General features: G+C 52.0%; 1 protein-coding gene across 2 annotated transcripts in view; it reads right to left on the bottom strand.

Annotated features, from left to right (window-relative positions):
- Positions 1 to 16,544, bottom strand: part of RASA3 (RAS p21 protein activator 3) — a 120,580-nt gene that overhangs the window by 66,395 nt on the left and 37,641 nt on the right. For both annotated transcript variants that reach the window (XM_078452632.1, XM_078452631.1), the window contains one exon: positions 4,293 to 4,410. In XM_078452632.1, coding sequence (XP_078308758.1) covers positions 4,293 to 4,369 — 77 coding nt within the window. In that variant the 5' untranslated portion in view covers positions 4,370 to 4,410. The remainder of the gene's footprint in view (positions 1 to 4,292; positions 4,411 to 16,544) is intronic.

Genomic DNA, 16,544 nt, shown 5'->3' with positions numbered 1-16,544 from the left:
AAACCAAAGCATACAAACAAAAGAACAAAAAAACCTCCCCAGAATCCCACTCTCCCTCCCCCACAAATAACCACATTGACATTTATGGACATAAATGTCCATGACCATAAATTCCATAAATTCCAGACCGTTTGGGGAACACAGCCTTGTAACCTGCCCTCACGACTCAGCAAACGTTACCACCCCGAAGAGCGTGGGCAGCTCCCACGTTAAGGGGCCACCGGAGCCCCCGCTCTGCAGGAAGACAAGACGGGGGCTGCAGGCCAGGACCGTGCGGTCGGCCCCTTCCCCTCACATGGCGACGCAAATGCGAGCAGGTGAGAGGAGGCAGAAGGTGGCTGCACCAGGGCCGGGTCCTGGAGCAGCTGTGGGGACAGGCTCAGCACCGCGGGCACGAGGGCTGCCGGTAGGAAAGGCGAGGCTCACATCAGGAGCCTCTCCGGCCAGGAGCTGTCACACATCCTGGGGGAAAAGGGAGCCAGTGTCACCCTCACAGTAATCACCTACACCGACAAAAGGCAATGAAGACACTAGCACTTTGTGGAACCTTCTTGCAAAGGAGTGGGCTAACCCAGCACTTAAGAGGTCTTGTTTTTAACTTCTTTTGTGCCTGTAGCATCAGTACCCTCCTTCTACTGGATAAAATGGTGATTTCCTCCAGGGTAACCTTCCCCACCCCTGTAGTGCAAGCAGGAGGTGACCCTCCTGAACGGGACCAAAGATGTGCTCGGCAGACGTGCCGTGCTGTCCAGGACCCAGTCGGTCCAATGTCCTAGAGCCTTTAGTTCAGGTACACAGTAAACAGATAATGAGGTGCCATTTAAGTGATGACACAATCACAACACTAAAAAGTTACACAAAGTTCGCTGTCAACATCAGGAAGGTTTTTTCCGAGTAAGAAAGAAACTTTGCCCAAAACCACCCTTCAGAGGAAAGGGCTCCTTCGCTCTCACAAGCGGGTCTGCAGCGGATGCTCCCCCACCCCCGCTCCCCCACATCAAAAGGAGAGGAAAGAAAAGGGAAAGAGAAGAACAAACTAGGCCCTCTCCCTAAGAAATCGGCTGAGTAATCACCAGTGAGTGCTGGGGACACCACGCAGTGTGGTCACAGCCTGCTGCCGCCCCAGAGACCACCATCTGCTGGTGAGGAGGAGGAGGAGGGAGACACGTGTCCCCTTCTCTCTCACATTCTGTCTGCACTTCCTACAGAGTCCAAACACATGCTGTGCAGCAGCTAAGCCCGAGGCTGACCTGCCCCAGAGGCTGCGGAAACTCCCGCTGGAGCTCCGTGTCCCTCCAGAGCATGAGGCCTGGCCAGGCTGCCAAGCCCTTTGGCTCTTCGAGTTCACAGACCAAATGGAGGCTCCTGTTTTCCCGGCGACTCTGCCACCTGAAGCATCGGACCCGAGAGGAAATGCTGGTCCTGGTGGAGGCGTGCTGGGGGTGCAAGATGCCACGGCGCAGTGAGGCGGGACCTCCTTGGAGGTGACTACCCCTGGGGTGTGGCGGGCCGAGCCCACACTGCAGACTGTAGGTATCACCAGCTCATGGCCCAATGTGCCCACTTCCTTCTGTCTGGCAGCCGCCGTTGGAGTTGGGGCCTTCTTCCTCCGGCCCCCGATAGCGGCAGAGGCCTACACACGGCCTTCTGCTCCTGGGCTCTGCCCTCCGGCCACGGCTGCTCAGGCCGGAATCTTAAAATACCGTCTTGTTCCAGCTGCTGTCCCATGCGGGCTCCTACCGTTCTCTCTCCCCTCACTGTGGGAAACCTCAGGACACACGTTTAGACACCATTCTGTTTGGTCCTTAACCCTCTCTTCATCCTTCCTTCCCATTTCTTTGTGCACCTGGGGTACGGCTCCACTAGGCCTTCTAGTTTACGAAGTCTCCCTTCAGCTGTGTCTCAGCAGCTATGTATTCATGCAGAGTTTTTCACTTTAATTCGTGTCTTCCTCATTTCTAGAAATTCTACCTGGTTCTTTTGTAAACTGGTTCATCACTTTACCATTTCTCACCCCGTGCCTGTTTTTAATCTTGTCTCTGATTACTTCAAATTCCTTAAACTTTGTTGGCTGACCTGCAAACTCAAAGGTCTGACTCTGTGGTCTATTGTTTCAGCAAATACACACAACACTTTATCTCTTGTGTTCCTTGTGAATCTTCTCCTCGGAGAACACAGACGAAGATTCTTTAAGGTGTGAACTGAAGGATATGCTTGAATTTGCTTTGACTGGCTTTTCATCAGCTCGGTGGACGTCACAAGCTACTAATCCAGGACTACAGTAATGTACGTGCATGGACTGAGGTTTCTGGACCACAGACACAGTATGGATTCAGGCCTGCAAACTCACAAGACAGCTGATTTTCGGTTTCAAACATTTGGCGCCAAGTGGAGGCAGCAATTTTTCTTGCCAACTTCTTGGATGGGGTGGATTTATTTGCCTTTTGTAAATAACTACTATAGAGGAGAACTCCGGGCTACCAGCTCACAAGGCCCACCAGTGTGAATAGGGTTTTGCCTCGATACTCAATGACCAAACGCACCCATGTTTTAAGCTCCTGGAATTATACTGTTGGTGTCTTTCTTTGCTATCAGCTTTCACTTTCTGCTTACAGCACCCTCTCCTTGTCTGGCATATTAGATAAGCACTCGATAAATACTCATTGAGCTAATAAAGAAACAAACAAAAACAGCCAAGCTTGTTGAAACTGTGTGTAAGGAGAGCATGAACATTCCACCAAGAGTTGGATGCTCTGATGAGCTCACGAGAGCTCACTGGCTTCTTGGGACACCATTTTGGGGGTTACCACTTGATTCTGGCTATTTCTCAGAGGGCTGATTCTCCAAACAGAACATATTACCACATCATCACTTTCATTTAGCTCTCGGCCTCCGTTTCCTTCTCTAGCACACTCTCTAGTGTCACCAAAGTCAGAAGCCACCATTTCTATTTCTAAACTTGTGTGAAATGCTTTGAAGACTGTGACTCCAATTCTCAGCCTTGTCTAAAACAGAGGCTCCCAAACACAGTCCAGGTCTGGGGGAGGTCCAGCTTCCCCGGGACTACAGGAACTTTCCAGGTGTATCCCCATGGGCCTCCAACATCAGCTGTGTAAACACGGGAAGGATTTATCCGACATCAGGACAATGGAAATAACCCTGAAGGTTCCCTGGCACCACCTTCGCCATCAGCCCCAAAGCCGGACTTGACTCCTGACAAAGTCCTCAGGCTTCTGCAGAGAATCTTGCATGAAACAACCACGCCCACTTGGCCTCGAGGGCGGCCCTGAGTGCTGGTGGCCCTGGTGCAGACGGAGCACGAAAGGTGTCCCCGAGTTTCAGGGCCAGGAGATCCTCAACAGTCAGTGGTCTGGATGTGTCACTGGCTCCCACTCCAGGAGCAGTACACAAGGATATAATTCATCTGCTAACACGTTCTCAGATCCCAGCTGTTTGCAGGGATCCACATGACAGGCTTTGCCTGGATCCTTCTCTGCTCCATCAACCGCGTGATGACAAACACTCGTGCAGGAGCGGCCTCGGTGTGCTTCTCCCCGGCCACAAACCGCAACCCCAGCCCTTGCTAACACTCGCATTTTGGGGGCCCCTCTCCCCGCCCCCAATGTGAACTGCTGTGACTTTTAGGGCGCCCTCACCTCCCATCCCTGGGTGTGGTCTAGGGCAGCAACCCAGGGAACTTGTTAGGAACGCAACTCTTCCAAGTCCTGGGCAGACATCTGGGTCCCAACGAGCCCTCCAGCGATGACAGACCCTGAGCGCCTGACCTTGAGAAGCCGTCATGTGGCCTCCTTGGTGTGAGGCCTGTTAGGTGCCTGCTCCTTGACCTGCTCTAAAGCTATCACTGAGCGGTTCCCCAGCCTCTTGCCCCCCGTGGGCATTTACCTTCTCGCCCATCTCAGGTATGTCTCTCTAGGAAAACTGAAAGGAAGGTGGTAAAACAAAAATATTCACCCTCTCAAAATGCTTGATTTGTGCTCTGCGCTTGTACACACCTTCTGGCTCATCTCTGACCGGGAGGTGCCTGCATGTGTCCCCGCAGGAGGTGGGCATTGCCACCAGCACTGTGCCCCCGTGCCACGCAGTCCTGGGTGCCGCAAGCACTTGGGAACAGTGGCGGTCCGCCCCCAGGTGGAAGCACATTGCCCGGAAAACCAGAGCTCGAGGGAAGGTGCCAGCTGGCCACGCACACGGAGCAGTGGACGGCGGCCCCAGGCCCGGGCGCCCCCCCCTGCAGAGGGAAACGTATCCAGTGAACCATCAGCAGACATTACCAGAGTGACTTCTCCACAATTTTGGTCCTAAAAACCTCCTCCTGGTCCAGGTTTACGGTGCAGTAGCAGTCTCGCATCTTGTTTGGCCCCGGGTACGTGGGAAGGTTTTTGGCTTCACCTAGAAAGAAAAGGTACATAACACTATCAACTGGGCCCGGAATTACTCACAGACGCATCTCCAAATCACGGCTTTCTTTCAGAGCAGCACTGCTTTCTCTTGTGTATACTTGGTAGCTCTTTTGTTTGTTTGTTTGTTTGTTTGTTTGTTTGTTTTGAGAGAGAGAGAGAGAGAGCAAACAGGAAGGGGCAGAGAGAGAGTCCCAAGCAGGCTCTGCACCATCAGCACAGAACCCAACGTGGGGCTCGAACTCACAACATGAGATCATGACCTGAGCTGAAATCAAGAGTCGGACACTTAACCGACTGAGCCACCCAGGCGCCCCCCATTAACTCTTTGTAATGTCCTGGTTTTCTTGTCACCACAAGTCACAATGTCACAGTGAATACCATTTGCACTATTAGAATGCAAGGGAACACACACATTAACCTCCAAAACAGACTGAAAAAGTAGGGATCCATGGGCCTACCATTTGGGGTTATTAGTTTTATTTTATTCACACTAGCCCCCTTAATTTTGTTTAACGTTTAAATGATAGTAAGGTACATATAAACTAAAATTTATCATCTTAACCACCTTCAAGTGTAGAGCTCAGCAGTGTCAGGTGTATTTACACTGTTGGGCAACCAATCTCCATAACTTTTTCATCTTGCAAAACTGGGACTCTGCACCCACCCTACCCCCAGGCCCTGGCACCCACCCTCCCACTTTCTGTGTGTGAATCTGGCCAGTCGAGGTTAATTCACAGAAGTGGGATCATTCAGCCTCTGTCCTTCTGTGACCGGCTGACTCCCTCAGCACAATGCCCTCAGGTTCATCCATGTTGTCCCAGGTGTCAGGATCTCCTTCCCTGTCAGGGCTATAGGTGGGTCACACTGTATACAGATGGGCCCATTCACCCACCCTGGGTCACTTTCTAGTCTGATTTTGATTTGATAGCATTAGAACAAAATTGGGGCAATAATTAAGGAGGACTCTCTTTTATTGACAAGCTGTTTAAAATACAGAGTGATTAGCCAGTTAGAAGTGAGTCCCGAAGGGGGACCTGCGGCACAGATGTGGGCCGAGTGTCTCCCCCTCACAGCCCCTCCTCCACATGGAAGTGTGGCTGGAGTGAAGGAGAAACCCACAGGCAGCAGCACGGCCGGCCAAAAATGCCAGACTCCTCACTGACCTGGGTCTGTCTAGAGGCCATCATCAGAACCACAACCTATGTCCTCCACTAGAAATGCACAAGCGTGAACGGCAGGCCCAAACAGCCCCGTCCACTTGCAAACGGAGAGTGATGGGTAGCTTGCAGCATGGACAGCTGATGTCCAGGTGACGTCTCCTCCGAGGAAGAAAAGCCTCAAACACACTCTTGCCTCTAAGTCTTCTGGGGGGCGTCTGCAGGCACTGGACCCAGTGCTGGGGAGACAGAGAGGTTCTGAGAGCCCAGCACCACGCCATCCACCCAACACGGCCAGTAAATACCTGTCACACTGTAAGACCAAACTACCTCATTCTTGCCGAAACTGAAAAACACACCAAAAACCAACCTCAAACCGGAGCCCAAGTTCCTCCGAGCTCAGCGCCAAAGCCACCTGGCACACACCATCCTCCACAGAACTCCAGCAAAACCAGACATCATCACTCACTTGGGGGAAATGAGCTCATTTAAAAGATGCCACTTTGCAAACAGACATATGCAAGAGTCCCCAGGAGGGCAGAGAGTGCCTTGATTTGTTCCAAGCTCTCAACTTTTCATTTAATGTCATTACAGAGTAGAACAAGTTGGGAGAGGGCGCTGACCTGGGTGGGCTTTCTGTGCCCAAACATCGTACTTCTGACCAAAGTGTCCTTCAGGACTCCTAAGAGCACCAGGTATAATCTGTGCGGGTGGCCCCTTCCTGCACACGGCCAGAACGTGAGACCCACTTCCGAGCCTCAGTTTCACCAACTGTAAGAACATGAGAACACACTAGCTCTCCAAGGCTCCTCCAACACCAAAAGTGTTTTAATTTCAAAGATTCCAGAGGTTTTTCTTTTGGGAATCATCACTGGCTCTTAGTTGGTAAGGAAAGAAATAACAGATGAGCGTTTTCTTGCACGGCCACCTCAACATTGCAATGCTCCGGAACACACCATTTTTAACATGAGTCCAACCCATGAAAACATGGCCAACCGGGTAAAAGGCACGTGAATCTGAGCCAAGCTTCAAGTCAGCTGTTAACATCAAAAAACAGACTTTGTGAAGACTCCTGGCAGATGTGAAAGGTCAGAAAAACGTGTGCGCAGGGTGGGGGACCAATCCCAGAGCCAAGGGCTGTGGCGGCGTCTTCAGGGACAGAAGGGCAGGTGGGGAGGTGCAGGATGGACATATGGCTCCTTCCGCTGAGCTGACCCAACAGGGCAGTCACATCACACACGTCACCCTGAACCAGCCCTTTCAAAAGTCTTCTGGTTCTGGACTGGGAACTGATCACTTTTGCCACGTTCACAAATCTTTAGCCTCATAAGCAGCCCAAATCTGTGGACGTCCCAGCTGACGCCTGTATGATGTGAATCAGGGCTTCCCACACTTCCCTTCGGAATTTCTTTTTGCAGCAGATGAGATACTTAGCTGCAAGTTCCTGTGTTCCTTAAAAGGAGAAGAGAAACTTGTCTGAAAGCTTCATGGGAGATGATGGTTGGTGGAAATCACAGAACTGGGATTTTGTTCCTGTTTGTTCTCCAAAGAACTTTGGAGCAGCAGGAACAGTGGCTGACACTCCTCTTCAAGGTGAGCACCGTCAGGGCACAAGAGAAAGATGAGCCCTCCCTGGACAAGATGACACTTGACACTGAAAGTGCCTGTGTGAACACAGACTGCCGCGTTCCTCCCACCCTGCTGGCCCCAGGCGGAGGGTTACAGAGGCATCCTGGCCGCCATGACGAGGGTGCCACAGAGAGCCAACCTTAACAGGCCACTCAGATCAGCAGCAGTGGGGGCAGTGGGCAGCATCGCCAGCCACGTCCTATGCCCGGGGTCCTCACAGTTGGGGCGGAAAGGTGGAGAATGATAAGCTACCCCAAGTCTCTGCGTGGAGCCCCGCTGCAGAAGGGGTGGGGGTGTCTCAGCTCTCGGGTGGTCCATCCAACCACATGAGGAACCGGCACCAATTCTTCCATGCTGACTACTTGTCCCACAGTCTAGAGGCCGTTTCCCTGGCTGACTGTGTCATGGTGCCTCCCTTTTCCTAGCATGTGGAGACACTTACCCAGGAAAGTAAAGCCCTCCTGGCATACAGTAGGTGCTGAATTATTTGTTGAGCGAACGGATAAACAAATGACCACAAGGTAAAAGAAGGTTTCGTTCTAAGAACCAGAGTAGGATCATTTTCCTCCATCTGACCACATCTGAAATGTACCCTCGGCACCAACAAGAGCCGTGTGCTGCAGACGGCAGCTCTGTCAGCCCTGAGAAAGCAGCCCCTGCCCGGTCCGGGTAGGCCGCTGGCTTCAAGGTGCCGAGAGAGAGACAAGTCCCCATCCCTGAAAGCGGATGTCGGAGGTCACAGACCCCAGTGCCCCAGGAGAGACTCTGGCGACGGCGGGGGGGGGGGGGGGGGGGGGGGGTCTGATCCTGCCTGCTGCCCCCAACACCCCAGAAGAGAAGGATAGAGGGAAGCAGGTGGGTGGAGAGCTCCGCTGACAAACCACCTCTCTTCCAGCTGTGAGCCTCGGGCGTCCTTCCTGTGTGTGCTCTGAGCCACCACATCCACACCCCTTAGTGGCCCCCCAGCCCGTGGCCTCCACCTGTGAAGGGGAATATTGTGGGAGAACGCAGGCAGGTCTCTTGGCCACTCTGGTTCAGAATACTCAAACGGGCCCAGAGATTCCGGTCACTAACTTATGCTAACAACATAAAAGTCTATTTCCCCAAAAAGATCAATTCCATGATTAAAATATTCTCTTTCCCTGAGTATATATTTTTGAATACCTTGCTATCTTATCTTGATATTAAATAGAACACAACTGCATAAAAACAGACACAATTGGGATTTCTAAATGAAGCTACATGCGATCTTCCCTGCTGCATGCAGATTCGTCCTGAAAACCCCACGTTGAGCTGCCTGGACCCCCGCAGGGCACGACCTCACAACCACTACCGCCTGCTTCCTCTGCCTTCAGGAGGGTCACAGCCCAGGAAGGGGTACTGACACACCTTTCAGATTTCCTCAAGTAGATAAGAGACAATTCACAGGGAAATTAAAAGCTCAAAATACAATGAAAAGAAGGAAAATTACACGTATCCAGCTGCCCCTCCCCCACCACGTGTGACTCAGCGGTCAGTTGAGCTCTGAGTTCCCTAGTAGCTAAGGCAAGAATGGAAACAAGGCAGAACACACTCTTCAGACTTTCTCTGAAAATAAAGCACACCATTCTCCCTCGGGAAACACTGTTTTACAGCAAGGAGGTGACGGACTGGGCCTGTCTTCTGTGCTCCTTTTACGAGAGATCACATGGCTACTTCTCAGCCCGTCTGTCATGAGATGAGGCACACAAACTACAGTTGCTGTGAGAGTCCCGGTGAACGAGGTGGGGCAGCCCCACTCGGCTCAAGGCCAGGCCTCCACGTGCTTACCACAGACTCAGACGGCCATCTCCACAGCCAAACCGTCCCACGGCCGAGGCTCCTGGAGACATCTGGATGGCCCAAGTTCAGTTGAGGGGCCTGGTAAGACCCCCAAGGAGGACAGCAGAGCCAGGCCCCAGCGGTCCTCAGTCAGGCCTCTGCCCTCAGATGGACAGCTTCCAGCCACACGGCCCCTCACTGGGCTCCTCTGTCCTCCCCGAGGAACCTGGGACATGGCTGGGTCTCACTTCTGTCTGCCTCCAGCATCTAAAACAGCATACTACCCTGGCAAACAGTAATGATCCTGTAAACGTTAGCTCAAACGAAAAGTGAGTGAATGCACTAATAAAATGACCAGCTGGGCAGGGCTTTGGGAGTACTGATTCCACACCTCTGCTGGGTATTTCGCAGGCGTCTTTGAGAGCCAAGGTGCATAATCAGGACCAGGGAGCTGGACCGTCCAGCAGTGATTGGGCAAGGACAGGGCCCTGTGGATTCCACCCCAGTCCAGGATGTGTGCTGCACCCTGAGCCAATGATCGGGCCCCTGGAGGCCACTGCTGGAGGGACAGCACAGCTGCTCTGGGAGACTGCATGAGCAGAGCCTGAACTCCCAATACCCTTGCAGACCCACAACACGTGACAGAGGCATCTGGGATCCCCAGCTCCTCCACCAGCAGACTGCCATAGCCCATCTGGACCTCACAGTACTGAGGATTCACCCGGCCAAATCCAGCCCAACCCACCAGCCCCAAATCCCTGGCCCCAAAGCTGTGAGATACAGGTGGCTGTTTCTAAGCCTTAAAACTGTGAGGAAGCCTATTCCCAGGACACACACAAGTCCAAAGCCTCACAAGCTCATACAGGTCTACCCAATGCACACACAGCTTCCTCGTATCACAAGCTCATACAGTATGAGTATCACAAGCTCAGCCGGGCACACACAATTTCTCACGTTAGAAGCTCATAGAGGACTACCCAGGGCAAATGCAATTTACTCATTTTCTGAGCTCCTATATTGCTAACCGGGGCACACACTATGTCCTCAGGTCCTGATCTCATACACTGGAAGTCAAGTGGCTTTCCTTTTCCTCCCCCTCCGGCACACTGCTGATGACCTTAATCATGCGATTACTCCAGTGACAGGGTCTGACCCCATCCAGCCATCATCTTATCTGTGTGTCACAGCCCTGAGGGGCTCAGGACATGTGTCCTGTGGGCGGCACGGGGTGGCTACAGGAGATACTTTGCACATGCCGTGGCGTGATTCGGTTCCTATTGTACATCCGTTATCCCAGATTGGAGAGGGGGAAATAAAACGTGATAGACAGACACCCATGGCGAGCCAGATGACGGCACAGCCCGGTCTGTGGGGACCTTTGAAGGCTGAACCAGCCAGAGCCACAGCTGGTTGTGACCTGACCAGTCCCCTCCTAAGAGGTCATCATAGCAGCAAGAGAGAGCAGAGCAGGTCTGTCATGATGAACTGTGCCGGCTTGCTTTACAATTTCAGGATCCAACTGCTTTTTTTAACATTCCTTAACAGACCAAGAGACTGGAACAAAGAAGCTTAAAGCCCCCGAGTGAGTGTGCAGGAGGCCTGCCTGCTCTTGCCGAAGCCACATCAGACAAGGGCTGTGTTCTCATCAGGGCCCACACAGGACCCTGGACCGGGGTGGCCCTGCTGGTCCTTCGCCTCATGGTCACCTTACGTTTACCCCCTAGAAAAGGGGCTGTTGCCCCGACCTTGATTTCCATTTGTCAGGAAGGTAGCATTCTGAGCCTGTGAGTAGAAGACGCTGTCCCCCTGCCAGCCACACTGTCATAAAAACACATAAATCAGGTGTCATGTCCTCAGGCCATGGCTCCACAGAGGCCAGGGAGACACCCTGTATTGGGTGCTCCCCTCAGGTCTCAGCCTGGGGCCCTTACCGAACACGGCGCTAAGACACAGTCTGCTCTCTAAATGCTGAGTTAGTGGATGTCATTTAAAAATGGAGTGATTTCACATTTATTTTAAATCCTTTAGAAAACTCTGAGGATCTGGCCATGCCCATAGCCACTTCCCCTTGCTGAAACGGTTGCAGCAGATCTGGTGGGGTGGCCCCTCTCAGGGGGCACCTGCTGGCCTTGTGCATTTGGAACCACCGTGCCACACATTTGGGGGACAGCCCAGACCTGTTCAGGTCTTTTTGTGCATGTGGTTGTCAGAATCCATCGCTCGAGAAAAGCCACCCCATGGTGGAAATGTCGTCAAAATACAAACCCAAGGGCCCTGGCTTCTCATGCAGTCTGCCCTCCCTGACCCCTCACTGAGTCTGCCTACACCCCACTCTCCAGAGTGCCTGTCAGCCAGGGGGCAACCGCCCCAGAGCCCTCCACCTCCCCAACAGTGCAAGTGGCATCTGGGGTCCCCTTGGAAAATGGAATCTCTAGCTGGAAGGCCACCTGTGGCAGACTGCGGGAGGAGGGGGACTCTGGGGCAAAGGCCTATAGTGCATCTGCAGGGACGGAGGGCAGGCTGGCGCCCACCTGCCGGGAGCGCCTCCCCCCTCCACGCCCCTCGCTCTGGGTCACCCCTGGCATCACTTAATCCCATGGTTCCCGAATGGCCGGGCAGACCCCTGTGCCAGGACCACTGCTACAGGTGCACGGAGCCCCCTTCACGTGGCGCTAGGGCTGCCAGGACGGGGTGAGAACGGAGGAGGCGGCCTCAGAAGTCTGAAGAACGGCCCCTGAATGAGAAACAGAAGCCTAAGACACTACAACGCCAAGACAGAAAATCAGTCACTTCTCCATTTTCCAATTAGTTCTGTACACAACAGCACATCCTCAGAATTATTTACATGTTCAATTTTGAACCAAACTCAAACTATTCAGCACCAAAAAGACACAAAACAGTAGCTAACCTCACCCTCTCACTTAAAATCTAGTCTTTTCCCAAGCGGGGAGAAATGCATGTTCTAATCTCACACTTTTCCAATGAAGCTAGAGGTGAAAACAGTGTTCTTGGACAATACCTCGATGCTGAAATAAAAAGCTGGAAAATCAAGAAAAGTGAAAAAGAAACCACCAGTTTCCTCTTCATTTTTAAAATATTGTGTTGAATGGGCCTTTGATTCCTTGGAAACTAAACTCTGTGTCTATTCGCAAAATACCTTTTCACCTAGTGCTGCATTTTCTATCTAACAGCCATGAAGATCAGAAAAGAGTAAGCAGGCCGTCGAGAGCACAGCCACTTTGCATGCTGAAGACACACTGAGTGTGCCCTCCGTGCCCGTGACCCTGACACCTCCCCACAGCAACGTGGAGACGTGGTCCCCCCAGGACCTCACGCCCCTCCCAGGCGGCACGCTCCGGGCAGACAGGTGTCCACACCGGCAGGAGGGCCGCGCTCTGGCTCTGGTCCAGGCCAGGGCTTGGCGTGTCCCCACGGTGTGTCCCCGCAGCTCCGGGTGCCCCGGCCCCTTGGCAGCACACGGGCTGCCCCCCGGCCCCAGGAGGGGAAGTCCAGTTAGGGACCCCGCGCCTCTGAGCTGCGCGCCTGCACCTGCTTGGCCCTGGCGGGGAGGGGGAAGGGGAGAGAGGTGCCACCAGCAACAGCGACTTAAACCAAAGCCCCCAGACCCGGTCCCGTGTGCCGGGGGACCTGCACATTCGCACAAATCACAGACTTTCAAAGTCACAGAAGTTATCAAAAAATACTGTTTTAGAGACATAGATGCTCCCATGCCCTCAGGTTGCAAACTGCTGTGGGGACACATGTCACCTCCCCACGACCCAGTCTGGGGCATCTCACACCTGCGAACGGCTCCATGCAGTGGCCAGAAGGGACCGTCCCTCACCGAGCTCCCAAAACATGTGTTTGCGTCCCGTGTAGGCGATTCTCTTGTGTCACTTTGCCCAGTGCCTCTCCCCCTGCAAGGGTACACCTCCAAAAGAACCTCAGAATTCTCCAGAGAACATCCTCCTGCGACCTCCTCATCTGAGGGAAAGACGACAGATTTGAACAAATCTGCATAGTGCAATTTCCCAAATTAATGTTCACATGATGAAATGTTAGCTGGTTACTAAGATCAATGAATAAGCTTCCTGAGAACACAGTAGGGACATACATAAGAAATAAATAAAGAGGGACGAAATGTCAGTAAGTGTGAAACTATAATTACTAAAACAGCAACTGTGCCTCGCTGTAAGTAATCAAACTGTAAGACTTCCCGAGTCGTCTACACCTTCCAGCACCGTTCCCCTCCCCAAAGTCTCCTGCTCCTGTCCACTTTGTTTCTACTAATCACAGACACATTCTAGAAGGGGTGAGGATGTCCAGGCAGCTGAGAAGGGTGAAGAGAACAACAGAAACAGATGGCAGGAATATTCTGAGGTGGTGTTTTTAACGTAGGAACTAAGGTGAGGCTACTATGCAAACGTATGAAAGAGTGGGGGGGCCTAGACACTGGTGAAGATAAGGATCTGAGCTGTCTTCAAGCTGAGCCTGGGCCCTCCTGGGGGCAACTTGCAGGGAGGTTACCCCACGTTATCCCTGCCCATTAGCACAGTAAACAGGAGGTGCCAATAATCACAACCACACAAAGAGCATGCAGTCTGTAGGATGCCCCTGTGCCACAGAAACCTCAGCCTGGGAATGGTTTTCACCTGGTGCTCCCACCTACAGAGGAGGTAGAATGTGAATCAAATAGGGCAGAACAGCTGGGAAATCACCTGGGAGGTCACCTGAGAGAACGTCTGGGTCAACACCTGAGAAAACACCTGAGAAAACACCTGGGGGATCGGCTGGGAGATCACCTGGGAGATCACCTGGGGGAACACCTGGCGAATGTCTGGCAGTGGACACCAGTGCCACAGGGCCACGCCCAAGGCCCACCGTTTCCTCCGGTCGAGGTGTTGTACACTTGCTTGTATGTGTGCATGTCTCTGCATATGTGTGTACACGTGTGTGTTTTGATTTCTGGTTTTTCCTTTAACAGCTTTATTGTGACAGGATCAGAATACCAAAAAATCCACCTGTTTAAAGTGTACAACATGTTTAAAGTGTACAACTCAATGTTTTTTAGTATATTCACTAGATTGTGCAAATATCACCACAATCAGTGTGAGAACATTTTCGTGCCCCTGAAATCAACAGCCTCACCCCTTCCGCCTCCCCCAGGCCCTGGCAGCTCACTCTCCATCTCTATGGTTTTGCCTGTTCTGGATGTTCATATAACACGTGACGTTTGGAGTCTGACTTCTTTCAGAAGCATAATGTTCTGGGTTCGGCCACACTGTGGCCTGTGTCAGGACCCTGTACTTTCTCAGGCTGAGTGATACTCCCCCGTATGGATGTACTATTACATATATACCCAGTTCTTCAGTCGACGGACACTTGGGTTGTTTCCAGCTTCGGACTGCTCTGAACCCTGCTGCTGTGGTGACTGTGTACAGGCTTCTGTGTGGACAGGTGCACCTGGGAGTACAGGTGCTGGGTCATGTGGTATCCCTGGGCTCTGGCCTCCGAACTGTTCCCTACGGCGGCTGCCACACTGCATTCCCGCTGGCAGTGGATGAGGGTCCAGTGACACTCACGACTGTCTGTCTTTTCAGTTACACATTGGCTTGGAATCAAAGAGATGCCTGTTCCTCAATTTGTTTTATGATGTAAAATGAGGCGATTGTGGTAACAGGGTTATGAAGACAGTAACATTTTTGGCACAGATTTCTGCACTTCCCACACAATGGCCGGACCATTGCACTCTGGTTTCATGTCCCAGGTGACTGGGCTCCCCAAGCCTTCATCCCAGCATGAGAGATTCTGGGTTTACACTGCCTGTGTCCGAGCACTGACACTGAAAGCACGGGGGGCTGGGCCTGAGAAGCTGGTGTGCGACGACAACCACGCACAACCCAATCCACCCACAAGCCTCTAGGCCGCCGGAGCTTAAGGAAAGATCCAGCTTCTTTCCTAGAGAAAGTGTGAGGTTCCCAAGGCTGGTCTACAACTCTGGCTCAGCCTCAGGGGCCAAGGAGAGAGGCGGAAACACTGTGTGTATAGGTTTCCTTTAAAATAGTTTCTTTATATGTATTTTGTCATTGCTGCTCAGAAGTACCGGTAACACAACTGTGGGAATCCAAGATTAAACACTACAGTCTTTCCACAGCCCCAGGCCCAGCCATAGACCCACCCTCTAGAAATGTCACTGGTTTCTGTTTCTTGGCCCTGGAGCAAACATCACCAATTTAAATAACAGCATCACTGATATTTCTTGGTTTATCAATTTAAAATCAACTGTTGACTCCCTGCCATGAAAGGTGAAGAATTTAGGGTCATGCACATCCCCCACTCCTGCCTCCCAATCATTTTACTACGTCAAGTAATCAACACTTCACGCTGCTCTGTACCTCTCACTGTCTCACCTACTCTCTCAGTAAGTTGACTCCAAACATGCTAACTCCACAAGACGCCTGTACATCACGACCATGTGGCTGTGTGTTGTGACCAGACACCACTGCCCCCTCCAGCTCACCCTTCACTTCGTCCCCTCCCGCTCGGCCTGAGAGCCTGCCTTCTCCAGGCTGTGCTCTGGGCCATAAGGAGGACACCCCCCCGGCCCATCCAAGGGCCTTTATCACTTGACAAAGTACGAATTCAGCATCCAGGTCCTCTCACCCTGTTTAAGGCACAATTCCATTTCTAAGAGCTTTTTAAATACATTAAATGGTCCAAATTTCCATTCAAACCTGTAGCCGCTTCCACAAATGACAATTCCTTGATTCATAAAGTAAGACCCTGGCCTGGCAAGGACGACCCCTCCCAGCCTGTGCTGGAAAGAGAGCCAGCCTCTGCAAGACCTAGGGTTTGTTTGTTTGTTTGTTTGTTTTCTCCAGAAACAACCAACATAGGATTTCAGGCTGTTCTTTTCTGCCCTGAATACTTTGGTACTTTTCTTTCTTTTTCCCACACCGTTCTCTGTAAGAATCCGGCTTGAACTTGAGAAAGAAAATTTCTTAGATGTTAACAAAAGATTAGAAAAACCATTTTCTTCCTTATAAAATCAGAGCCTGTCACTCATACCTCTAATGCAAAACCCAAAGTTCTGGAAAGACTTTTAAATAGATGATGTTCCTTTGTTCATTCATGTCTGACCCAAAGGGAAACCGCCTGGGTCCTGACAGACCCAGGGTCTGCACCAAGAGCAAGATTTCATGTTATTCTGGGGTAAAGAGACTCAGAGGCCTTTCTGATGAAAGCTTGCCCTTTTCATAAGGAACTTATTATCTCTTCGGTTGGCCATGTCTCAGGCACTTCAAATGCTGCAGTCAGGGTGGTCTCCGACTCTGCTGGGGGGTCCCCAAGTAGTGAAGGCAATTATGACAGGTGAGCACAGGGCCATGTGCTCACAGGACTTCACACATAGGTAACATCCGTGTTAGTAAGTGTCAATGCAACAGTCCTGTGCAACACCTATGAGATGCATGTGTGTGCCACGTGTGGCTCCATAAGGAAGGAGGCATTGCGGAAACCCTAGCGGTGCTAACATCTG

The sequence above is a fragment of the Panthera onca genome, chromosome A1 (assembly GCF_046562875.1).
Source record: "Panthera onca isolate mPanOnc1 chromosome A1, mPanOnc1 haplotype 2, whole genome shotgun sequence".
NCBI classification, from domain to species: domain Eukaryota; kingdom Metazoa; phylum Chordata; class Mammalia; order Carnivora; family Felidae; genus Panthera; species Panthera onca.
The sequence above is the reverse complement of the archived record's forward strand: the minus strand, read 5'-3'. Positions and strand labels throughout refer to the sequence as shown.